Source organism: Danio rerio, chromosome 21, assembly GCF_052040795.2.
Source record: "Danio rerio strain M-AB ecotype USA chromosome 21, GRCz13ab, whole genome shotgun sequence".
NCBI lineage: Eukaryota > Metazoa > Chordata > Actinopteri > Cypriniformes > Danionidae > Danio > Danio rerio.
In genome coordinates this window covers 20784064-20797218 of record NC_141041.1, presented here as the reverse complement: position 1 = coordinate 20797218, position 13155 = coordinate 20784064, and the positions used below count along the sequence as shown (strand labels likewise).

General features: G+C 37.3%; 1 protein-coding gene and 1 long non-coding RNA gene across 4 annotated transcripts in view; one reads left to right on the top strand and one right to left on the bottom strand.

Moving 5' to 3' along the window:
• rai14 (retinoic acid induced 14) overlaps window positions 1-10397 on the bottom strand; it is a 58705-nt gene extending 48308 nt beyond the window's left edge. Inside the window, 2 exon segments of one of the 3 annotated variants that reach the window (NM_001111217.2) lie at window positions 9477-9548; window positions 10174-10397. In NM_001111217.2, coding sequence (NP_001104687.2) covers window positions 9477-9512 — 36 coding nt within the window. In that variant the 5' untranslated portion in view covers window positions 9513-9548; window positions 10174-10397. 3 annotated transcript variants of the gene reach the window in all.
• On the top strand, window positions 4258-10533 carry LOC141379848 (uncharacterized). Its single transcript, XR_015520265.1, has 3 exons — window positions 4258-4376; window positions 4485-7464; window positions 7713-10533. It is a non-coding gene; the product is annotated as an uncharacterized LOC141379848 (long non-coding RNA).
• Window positions 10534-13155: the final 2622 nt, after the last annotated feature.

Genomic DNA, 13155 nt, shown 5'->3' with positions numbered 1-13155 from the left:
TATGAGTATATTATGGCACAAAATCATGGTCATACTTGTACCTTGGAGTACAAACTTACAGGCTCTTTAACTGCAAAAATGGAGGGTTCCATAGTAGAGAAATCTCTCTAAACAGGCTGTACAGTCCATAAAGGACCATCAAAGCTGCTTGCTCCAAAATGTGAAAGATGATGTGAATGAAATATTAAGCTTTTAATATTGGTCCATCCACCAGCCTACATCGGCGATTCCAGTTCAGGAGGGTGAAAGTACACTAAAGACATAATCTCCCTCTTAATCTCATTATTAGATTTTCAGCCATGTGGCATATTGATAAAACCCCAGTGAATAGAGAAGAGCTTGAGGGGCTGAAACGGAAGGCTCTGGATATCCATTCAGGGCTTTACCATTAGCACGGTCTGAGCGTGTGCTTTGCAGTGCTGCACTGTACAAAAGACATCCTGATAGAACTGCTGAGATTTCGAAGAGAAAATCCTTGGTTCGGTTACACGTAAATGCTCTGAGCGATAAACAACAGCTGGTAAAGCCACTCTGTTATTCCCTAAAGCTTGATTTCACACATATTGAGATCTTTTTAAAATCTGGTTTTTGAACCAGTCCCCCAACCCCCAACAAAGCATACTTTCTACTCGTATAACCAACCGCTTCTTCCATAAAAAGCAAAGAGTCGTTTTGTGGGAAACTATTACATGGTGCCTCCCTTTGTTTAACAAAGTTCAGAAGCGAACGTCCCAATGAAAAACCAGAGGTTTCAGTAATAAATAACGGCATCTATTTTGCCAGAAACTGTTACAGATGAAGTCCATCTGTGGATTAACCTCAAAATAAATCCAAAAGATGTTGTCTAGGTCCAATCTAAAGCAACCCTGAACAATATGAGGGGCAAATATCTGTAGCTCTGGGAAATAATTTTGGTGTTATGGCTTCCAGTACTTTCTAATGCCAACCACATGAACATTTTGTAAAAAAACAATGCATCTTTCTGCTAAACTACAGCTGTATCTGCTTAAACAATTGCAGAATCTGGGGTGGTTTACATTGGTCAGAACCGATATTAAACAGATTATAAAAGACAACAATGCAAAAAAAACATAATTTGTACATGGTTCTGTAAACAAGACTTAAAATAGACCTTCAATGCATAACTTTGAATCACATAACATTCATCCTCACATTCCACCAAACTCATCCACTCAAAAGGAATGTGCCTTTTAATCCCTTGAACTTGAATTCGGTCCTATGCCAAATCTCCTGGAGGAACTCTGCCGATAATTTGCTTCTGAACAGAGATAAAACAAGAGGGTAAAATAATTTTGTAAAGGCTAATGTGCATGAGGATTCAGGGAAAAGTTCAGAAAGTCTAGATTGGCAGTAATTATAGATCAGTGAGGTCTGTCTGCAAAAGTATAAAGGGTAAGAAGAGATTTTTCTTTTTTAAGAGCTGCCAATCAAAAAAGGTGACTGAACTAATTCCTAAAAAAGCATTTATTTTTAGTTTTGAATTTAGAAATCAATTTTAGTTGCAGTAATATTCCATTAACATGTTTTCCTTAACATGCAAATTATGATTATGTGGCTTAATGAATAACATGCATAATATGTTATCACACTGAAAGCCCTTTTCCATAGTAAATGGACACTTCGCACAATTTACTTTAAATATTTATCTCTGTATGTATGTATGGCTTTTCCAGGCTATTTGTTCTAGAGTACAATGAAATAACAAAAGTAAAATGGTTTGACTGCTTCAAATATTTTCCAACAAATTTCAAAACTTGTGAAATCTAATAAAACATCAATACAGTCATGCTTAGCTGTGGCAAAAAATACTAAACACTTAATGGACACTTCATTTAATCCACAAGATGCAAAGTATTTTCAGTCCACTGCAAATGTCACCTCAAACACACAATTTTCATGGGCTTTGGTCTATATAATCTATAGAATTCATTATAACATGCAATTAAATTTATTTTAAGACATGTCACTCGAAGGTTTTGAATTAGCAAGTGTAACGGTTATTATGGCGAATAAAGTCACACCTTCTAGTACAGGAGCCAATCAATAATTACTATAAATTGATGAGTCTCTGGGGAGACCAGACATAAAATTCTGCAGATTTTGTGTGATTCAAGTTTAAACTAAAGAGACAGTTGTTGTTTAATATTATTGTTGATTCATGGTATGAACTTAATCATGAGCTTGGCAAGCAATTTTGGAGAATTTGATGTTTCCCCATTCAGACAGAATACCCAAGGATACTGAATAAGAGGCATTTCCAAGAAGGCTGCCGAGTGAAATGTCTTAAAGGGATTTTGCTCTAGATCAACTTTAAAATTCTTTCCGTGTTGGACATGAATAAGTAAATCGTTTGAATCAGAGTTAATTATTTTGTACTGTGAAGACAATATTTATCATTTTTTAAATATTAAAATTTATTTATTAATTTCTTTTCTTTTCGGCTTAGTCCCTTTATTAATCTGGGGTCGCTACAGCGGAATGAACCACCAACTTATCCACCACGTTTTACGCAGCAGATGCCCTTCCAACTGCAACCCATCTCTGGAAAACATCCATACACACTCATACACTACAGACAATTTAGCTTACCCAATTCACCTGTACCGCATGTCTTTGGACTGTGGTGGAAAACAGAGCACCCAGCGGAAACCCACGCAAACGTAGGATCCACACAGAAACGCCAACTGACCCAGCCGAGGCTCGAACCAGCGGCCTTCTTGCTGTGAGGCAACAGCACTACCTACTGTGCCATCGCGTTGCCTAAATATTAAAATTAAAAGGCAGAATTCCATTTGGATTTTGTCCTTGCATCTTCTTGACTTCACTTCCCTAATAAGACTAGCATCCCATCAATGCCACTAGAATCCTGCCAAAAACACGATTAAGAAATTTACATATGGTTCAGTGGACATGATTGACACATCATGCTTTTTCAAATAATTAATCACATTAAATTAACAACACTACTTTTTTTTTCCACCATGACACTCCGTCTCCTTAAGATAACGTTCAGTAAATGAAAAAGCGTAGCAGAAATAAATTGATGTTTGTACGCAATCAACACACACACATAAACACTTATCTGGGATGAGCTTCCTGAAGCACTTGTACTAACAGCTAGCGGTCTGCAGCAGTTTAGGGAGGCAGACATGTTTGATTCATCCTGACGGCTAATTTCTCAACCTGGAAAGCCTGTCATTACTTCACCACCGACAACTGTTACCGAGATGACTCATGCTGAATGCAATCTGAAAGCTCAGACTGTCTTAAGTCACTAAAGAGATACAGATGGGCCATCTTGTACCATCAAGTCTGTGCTTTATCAGACCACAAGTACATGCAGGGAAAACAAGGCAAATGGGAGTCTGGGATAGCTGTATTAGGATGTAATATGTGGACCAGAAGGGATATGAACTGGAGGTCAAATGGAGGAGGGGGGTGGTTTGGGGGCTAGATTTACTAATCTCAGAGAGTGGGGCAGCCGAGTCTGGTCTAATACAGAAACCCTGTACTTAATGCAGATACCTGCTGTGCCCATTCTTATCCGCTTTACGACTGCTGCCAGGTTCACTCTGATTGGATGTCTAAGGTTTTTTGAGGTTATCTGGTTGGTCGTGGACTGAATAGATGAGAGCTGTAAATGTGATTGGTGAACTGAAAACAGAAATGATAAGAGGGTCAGTTGTTTCAGTGAACAATGAGCAGACATGTACAGTGGATCAAAATAAATGCTATTTTTGGTAATCGTTTTCATGTTTGGCTGGCATGACCAAAGATATGAAATGAATACACACCTGGCACTGTCGATTGAAGGTGCTATTTTTAAGGCAACCTACTTTTGGAAAGGCTACAGGACTGTTAGTCGGCCAGCCAAGACCGTCACCCTCTCCCTTTAAGGTTTGAATTAAGCAGCGACTTACGGTTCCGAGCGAGTATGAAAGGTGTCAGTCTCTGACAGAGTATATAAAGGAATTAGCGTCTGACCAGTCTGCTATGCCCTAGCATTACGGCTGAAAGAAGGGGGAAGGGATGTTATGCGTGTATTCAGTGAGAATATTTGAACCGAGTCTGTGAAAAAGCGTTCAACCCACAAAATAAATATCACACAGGAGACAGCCGCCTCTGCCATTTGAGGTTATACAATGTAGGGTTGTGTGTTTTACCCTCACATGGCAGAGACCCTGTTTCTAAATCCCCTGGCAGCCATATCTAACTGATGAGGTAATTTCAGAAAGCAGGGCTAGCTTTATCACTAGCCAGCCAACCCTACTACAGTAGTACTCCTACTACTCCTCAACCACTTTAACCTCTGCACTGGACACTGATTCCTCCCAAAATGGACGCACTGACCTGAGGTGAACGCAAAAAAACCATTAACAACATTATAATGCCATTAATCTACATTCTTCTGTTGACTAAAGTTTTATGGGAAGACTAAAACGAGTCCTTATCTCCTCTGGCAGTTCGGGATAGATTTCACTGAAGGCTTCATCTTGTTGAAGGTTGCAGTTAATGCGGAAAAGAGCCAGGGTAAGGACACTAATTAAGAGCTGTGGACATGACTATGTTCCAGATGAGATAAATCCAGCCTGGTGGGAGTCTTGATGTGATTTGAAAAGACTTGGATGGGGAAAATAAATTGGGACGACTATTTAGTTTTCATAACACGTTAGCATTACGTTATCATCTTGACCTGCTCATTAGATGTAAGGCCACAGCTGAAGTAGGCTAAATGGGGCATTCACACAAGGTTTATTCTAGGTTTGACTTTAAAAAAAAAAAGTCTCATACAAAATGGAAAAAGCCTAAAAACATAATTAGGTGCAATTTTCACCAGTTTTATAATATTATAATGACAACATACACACTGTAATATGGCTTGAATTCCCTGAATTACAATTCAGGGTATATGGACAACAACTCACAGTTGAAAAAAAAACAATGATACTAACTTTATCATCATTCTGATGTGTTGCATATGTTGTATTTTATATTATTATAGTGATCAAAGTCTCTATATGGTCTGCGATGTAAACAAAACCATGAAAGGCATTGTTGTTACGTTTTAAGGCTATTTCACAGCGCCATGTGCACTTAAGCAGTGCTCAACAGCATTTTTGACAAAAATATATATATATATATATTTAGCAGATTATTATATGTTTATAGATGTATATTTTTAAAGATTTGTTGTTGGTGATTTTTGCCTTTACTGTGACAGAACAGTGTTTCAAAAGAAAAGGGGATGGTCTGTTGTCTGTGTGTTTTCTTACAGTGACATAAAAAAAAAAGTTACAGGTGAGTTGATGTGCATTAATTCTATATGTTATAGATATATATAGGCTGGAAAGCATGTTTTTATGCAGGAATTTAACTGATTTATATCTCCTTAAAATACAAGATTAATGTAGCAAATTTTAATGCTCTCGTCGGCAGAGCAGAAAAGGCAGACAGTGTTGTTGTTAGAGCAGCCAGAGAAACTGACTCTCGCATTGCCTTCAGTGTGAACACAGTTACACCATGCCTTCAAATTATTAGGACTTCTCATTATTAGATGGGGTTGAAATTTATGCTTGAAAGTTCATCTGGTCTAAACAGTAAATGACACCATTGTGCTAATCTAGGCTCATCCAGGCCATTTTCATTTCCCCTTTCATTTGATCGCCTTTCTCTGGCAAACAAAGCACAAATCTGGATCTCTGCTTTTGATAAACAGAAAAACACTCATCAAGATAAGACTGCAAAACTGAAATCACATCCAAACAATCTGTAAAACTGTGCATTCAGGCCAAATTGTAGCATTATCCAACAACTTGGGATACAATATTTCCATTGCATCACCTAATAAAGGTAACAACTAATGTAATTTAAATAAGAACATCAGGGAGCATATTACCTAATTAAAAAGCTCATTAGAGACAAGCTAGTAAATAAAGAGATTGAACGGTCTAGTCGCTTACATGGGATAAGAGCCCCAAGCAGTGGAGGTTTTCCAAATGTTTTCTCAATGACTTAAGCAGACATGATGCGAGTCCATGAGCAGATAAAAGACAGCCCCCATTGTGTCAACATAGCAAAACTAGATTTGTGCGCACGAAGGGTCTGTTCTTAAAACTGAATGACAGAAGTCAAATTGTTCCACTATCCAGCAGAGATGCAATAAACCTGGGCTATAACAAGCTGCTTTTAATATCTTGTAACTTACACATAAGGACTGGAATTTCATGCCACCCTGAGCAAGAGGCTAGAAAAAGCTTTTTATGTTTCTCTCGAACATGCCAGAAATACCAACTAATGTAATATTAGCAGTATATCTTGCTCTTTGTTATGCAATGTGTTACGAGTAAACCAAGACTCTTGGAACTACAAACACATGAAGTGATGGTAGAGTAACATCACACATATTACAAGAACTTGGCAATCAGTTGCTCTTATAAAAGTATTTATCCTGGCAGTTCTGATCTCCTGTTTTGCTCAAGAATGAAAGCCTGGCCTTACAAGAGAATTCCTGTACAGTTCTGGACTGACACACTAAGCCCGAAATAGAACCAGGAGGATATTTTGTTTCTCTTGTTCTTGATTACCTCTTTTTCCAGAAAACACCCTGTATGGCAAAGTACTGAAACAAGACTTTTGATTGGTGAGTGTTGCAGCTGATACAATACAAGCAAAAGTGATGATAAAATATAACTGAGAGGCATCAAAACCGAAAATGAAACAAAACTGATGTTTTCACTGTTACTTTCTTACTGTTACGATATTTAAGTATCATTAAACACTTCCTGTATTTCCCAAAACGTTTTGCATTTGGAGACAAATTCTGGCTACACAAAGATCAAACATACGTTGCTAGATTACTGTGGAAGGCAAAAAGTTATTCAAAGTATTGTTAATAAAAACAACTTGTTTAAACAAATCGAATGAATGACTGCATGACCACCACCTACTGGCAGATTTGGTTTCTTTTAAAGTATTATTTCATTAAGACAAACAATTTCATATTTCCATATTCTTTAAAATCACATTTCAGGGATAGTTCATCCAAAAAAAATAGTGTAACAAAGATATTTTGAAGAATGTTGTCAACCAACTGTTTGGGTTGCAAAATATAATCTGTAAACAGATCTAAATGCTAATTCAGATGCAGCTTCCTTTAGGTGATAAAATAATGGCTCCATCCCAAATCGCATGTGTTTATACACTTTTCTCAGACAGGCATTAACATTTTCACACTTTTCTCCCGTTTAAATACTCTCAATGTTTAAACCTTCGCAGAAAAATAAGTCCAGTATTGCATAATGCCACCCTACAGCCGTGCAACTTCTACCATTCTTTCTTTAGCATGCCCAGAAGTTCAACTTTTTGTGTGATGATTAGCATGTTCCTCTGCCTTTTGGTTGCTACCGCAGGTGCCTTTGAAAGTGCAGAACGTTTCATGACATTGTGGGGAGAAAACTTCAGAGTCACACTGTTAGTGATCGAAGATTTTTGTATATTTGGCAAGCTTTCTGTACTGTGCAGGAGCCATGACACTGAGGAGATTGATTGATGATGGTCTACAACCAATCAGGATGCACACACAATGCGTAAATCAGGACACAAATCACAATGCGCTGTAGAAAAAAGCATGTTAAATTTCATGAAAGAAAAATGTAAAACTGCGAGGCAGTGAAAAGTGAACCGTGTTATAGCGAGGGACCACTGTACTTTCATACTATATAGTGAGCTAAAAACATTATCCTAGCCGAGTAGCAAGTCTGAATTCATAGAATTCGAAAAAACAGTATGCAAGAAGTACCCGGATAACCTACAACTTCCGGCAAGATTCTGAAGTGTGCATCCGAAGGACACAACACTATCCCATTATGCAATGCAAGAGAGTTCATGAATGGGAGTGATGCAACTAACACGGGTAAAAAAGGGATGATGGAAATACCAAGATGCACATAAATTTAGAAAATGTCCATTAAAAAAATGTATGCGCAAAGCTGAGTAGGATAAACTTTATATTTGATAAAAAAAAATGCACATAAACTATGAGGGAAACACTTTTACCAAACAAACTCTAGTATGCGCATTTAAAAAAAGTCACATGATTTTTTTTTATTAGAGATCATGTGATGATAAAAATGTTTGTGAATGGGCAAACTAGCAGGCTGAGCACGCTGTAAAACATCTGAAATGTTGTTTTGGTCATTCTAAAACAGCAGTTTTAGTGTTATTATATTATTAATTACCTCCAGAACTATCTAGAGTTTCTGTGCTCCATGTCTCACACCTTCAAACACCACTACGTGTTCATTGTGGGTCAGCATTTGTCTTCTGAAGTAATTTATTGAATAAGGAAAAGAAACACGCAGCTTCTCCTTCTACAGCAAATTCTGCTTTTACTGTTGATATTTGGTGCCAGTAAATCAGGAAGTGACGATTTTGTTCTCTTTGACTCATTGGATGGAAACGCTGCGTTATTTGCACTTCTTTTATGTAATATCCCAGTTTTGCACATGCATTTAATTTGCATCTTTGGATGGAAACAAACTTTAGCTTGTGATTGGCTTGTTGCAGATTAATCAAAGCATCCCTAATATAAATGTAATACTAAACGGACAAAAACAAAAAGTCAAATAACGTCCATCTGACTGCACAATACAATCCCATTATATACAGTAGTTTCCAGCGCTGCCTCGTGCATAAATGAACCTAATAAGCTGATTTTATATAAAAGTATGTCAAAGTATTGTTTCTAGGCAACCACTGTTGTGCAAGCAAACACCCACCGTTTAGTGCAGATAAAGACACTAAAGCGTGACTTAGCCTCCATACAAGAGGAAAATCAATATTATGAGCTGCGAATGTGGCTATGGTGAGATCGCTCTTAACACCATTCCACACGAATGTTCAGAATACCACTGTGACCATGAGCTGGCAGAAAGGATATTAAAACTCAGCTTAGCTCTGCGGTTAGATGATCACATAGAATTTCACAGTAATCTCTATCCGCTGACTCAGCCCAAGTGGCAATGATTTGGCAAGCCAAAACATGCAATTATAAGCAATACTGTTTCGTTTGAGCGCATTCCTATACCTCAGCCTGAGACTGATGTTGTCCTATTATAGGCTTAGAAATGATTGCTGAATCACATCTGGTGGCAGGAAGCTCCTCTGAGGCTTGCTTTTTGGGAGCACAGAAATTCTCAGCCTTAAAATTATACTCCCAGTTGTGACTCAGTCTTCATAGGAAAGCTGCAGACATGTCTGATTCTGAGTCATTCGCTCATCATGCAGCCTGGAACATTCACTGAAGTTGACTATAAAAATACCCCAGCAAATATATAAAACTATAAACACCAAAGGTGAGAATGTGTGGTGTTAAACAACCACTACATGCATGATCCACAATAGCATACAATACAAACACATAAACAAAGCAAATGAAAGTACTTTGTCATACTTACATCACTCTTTCTAAACTTTGCCTTCAGACTCTTCATATTAGTCCATTCAGATTCCAACTGATCCCAAGACGCCTGAATGAAATCAACTTTTAGTTAGTCATACTGTACACACACTTCCAAAGCAAACTGATGAATTAAACTAAGGATCAGGTCAGCACTGTTATTAATGGCAATACTAAGGAGCAAGCTTTTGGAGGCAAACACAGGGGTAGATCAAGTTACAGTGACCTCAGTTTCTGAATATAATGTGTGGCCACTGTGTGAATTTTACAATGTCAGAGTGTTTTCTGCTTCCTACAAAAACTAAAAGCTCGAGTCCAGACACTCTGTGAGCTCCATAAATACACTTAAACCGGGGTCATTGATATTCTTGGATCTTCCTGAGGAGTCTCTACGGGAAAGTGAAAAGTTTGGATGTAGTGCTCAGGAAAAAAAAAACCCAACAAGATAAGAAAAGCAAACAGGAATGAGCGCGCGCTTCACTGGCAAACAATGGCAACATTGTGTCCAACTATAGCTGACAGGAATGATGATTGTAAACAACATTGGCATGTAAATGTAACGCTGCAGCGAAATTACCTATTTCACTCGGTAGCTTGAAGTCTGAAATACAGCGTTCTCAAGTTCAGCACTTTGAAACAGCTTGAAATGGGAAGGAAAGTACACGGGAAAAGAGTGTTTAGATTTTTGCACTTACCCACTTTGCAAAAGTTAAGCCGCGCGCGCACACACACAGACCTCAGGGGTTTGTTGTTAACACACTTTTCCGAGTGGTGTTAAGTGCTTCGTATACCATATAATGTAATTTGGATTCACGGATATTAGAAGAAAACGGCGGACAATTGCGGGTGCCGGGGCTAAAGGGGAGAAACCAGGAGCAAAGTTATTCACCGACAACAATCCATTCAAGTGGCGCTCGCGCTGCCTCTGATTGTTCCCCGGGCAGATAGAGTGACGTCACCGCCCATGTGTCCTCGTGACTACCGAGTTCCACTGTATACACTTTCAGCACACGAGACATGTTTTACTCCCCTCACTGTAGTAGCGGTCATGTTTCTAAAAAAATTAAATAAATTAATAATAATAATAATAATAATAATAATAATAATAATAATAATAATAAAATTCAGCTTGATCCTTCTTTAATTACAGGCATTTTTTACAACTTTATTTAATTCATTACATTTATAATAAATGTACAATATGTAAATTATAAAGGTAAATTATGCAGGGGATTTCCTCTAAATAAATAAATAAAAGTTGTAATTAATATTAATGATGTCCATTCGGTGTTTACATTAAATAAATCTGTTTTTTATGTGAATACACGCGGGTTTCTGAAGGAAATCACGTGACACTGTAGAATAAGCTGAACATTTAGAAACAATTTAATAAATATGTTTAAGTAGGGTGTTGCTTGATGACGAGAGATTACCTTAAAGTATTTACAACCTCAAAGTCAGGGGTGCCCCTTTTTCTTATGAAGGGACGAAAACCAAACTTGATTGAGGCTAGTGGGCGAAAGGTAAATATATGCTAGGTGGGGTAAATTACCATGAGTAATTTACCAATTTATTTGATAATGTTTAAAATGACAAGAAAACATTGCTTAATACTATAGTACATTTAACATTTTATAATGAACTTAACAGTATAAGCAAAAACAATAAAATTTATTACAGAATTACACTTTTTGTCTTGATTTGCTTGCCAATATCCCGATATCTTCTGCATAGTCCTCTATCTGTCGAGTGACATTATTAACATTTTTAAAAGAAATCAAAATCATTTACATTTAATTAAAACATTTAATTTATGTTTGCTTTTTTGTAGCTCAGCAATAAAACAAACCAAAAAGTTTACATCAAATTAAAAATGAAGATCTCTGTGTTAGTCATTTAAACCTCCATTATACTTACTCTCCTCTCGCGGGATGGTGGGCCAAATCAGAAGTTGCAATAAGATAACTTGGGGCATCTCTGCTCAAGAGAACGGGAAGCGCATGTCAGGCTAATAAACATTTTTATTGTGAACAATTAACTTGGCTACATTTAAATGAACAAATTGTAATTATAATGACTTTTCTGTCCTTTAGCCTTCTTTTCGTTCATCATTCTTGATATAACATTATTGAAAATGTCATTATTAGGCCTGTATTGCTTCGCATTCGTCAGTGTGTTGAATTATATTTTTGTGCATAATTATTTCTAAAAAAGCTCTCTGTTTAATCTTAAAACGTCTTTAATTTTCTAAAAAAATAAAAGTAAACAAATATTAAAAAAGCACACCAGAAAGCCGTTCATACACTGCATAACCAACGTCAGTAATCGCTCGAGAGCAGACATCTTTATGATTATGCGTATAAGCTATACATAGAAGGTGAGAGTGACATGCAATATCCTACTTTCCACTGGGACCATAAAAGTGTCCTCGGGGTCTGAAGCCAAGCGGGCGGATTCGTGACCTACAATCCGCATTAGTGCTGAAGAAGGGCGCCGCGAGGTGGACACGAGCCCAATAATTTGAATAAAACCATATGCTTTGCAAAAACGTCTTGATAGAAAGCCTAAACACATGGCTACAAATACAACCGGGGCCCAGCGACTTATTTTGGTGTTAAAAAATAGCACTGACAGGACGAGTTTAATTGTTACTTTCCAAAATACTTTCCAAAATAAACCACCAGAGACAAATAAAAGCTTGTATTAGATTCACTGCAGCAACATCAAGCGCATTCATGCTTCGTTGTGTAATTTTGGCTTTCAGTGTAAGATAAAATGCGTTGACAGTAGGACTAATAGACTGACAAGCCTTGTAATTTTCTTCAGGGCTGCAACACATCTGTGGTCATGTGGCACCAGAACAAAGAATAACACTAATCCCACGCTTGTCTCTTAGGTTAGTGTGGCGGGCCTGTGCCTTGGTGGCCCATTGCCACAAGCGAAAGAACAATCAACACAACAATAAGGTTAATCAAAAGGTTATTTTGGTTTCCCATCAAGAATATTGTCATGAGGAGAATATGTAAAGAATACATAAAAATAAATACATCTACTGCATCAGGGTACAGGCAAATTGTTAAACAACTAAATTGAACAATGCATGTAAAGCTTTTTAAAAAGTAGCCTAATATTCAGAGGTGGACAGAGTACTGAATTGTCATACCTAAGTAAAAGTACCATTACTTGCCTATTAATATAGTGCAAGTAAAGTAAAATTGTCTGTTGTAAATATTACTTAAAGTTTGAGTAAAAAGTAGACCTTTCAAAACTACTCAAGAGTAGTGAGTAGTGAGTATTACGCTTTAAAAAGCTAAAGCATTTACATGTACTTTGTGGATCTGTGTGTAAACATAACATTCTGTAGTGCATTTAGTTATTGCCCAATCAGGCACACAATATCATAAGATAGTATTATTAGGTTAGATTTAGGTTGTGATGGCAGGTGACCTAAATTCAATGTCTAGCCAACGTCTAAGCACAACGTTATATTGAAATCCAACAACGACGTCAAATGACGGTTATACTTGGCTGATTTTAGGTTGTGTTAGAAAGTGACCAAAATCCAAAGTTGAGCCAACATCTTACACCAACATAATATTGACGTCAAATACTTACATTTATCATCAGGTATGGCAACCAAAACCCAACATCTGATAGACATCAAAGTGGTAATGTCC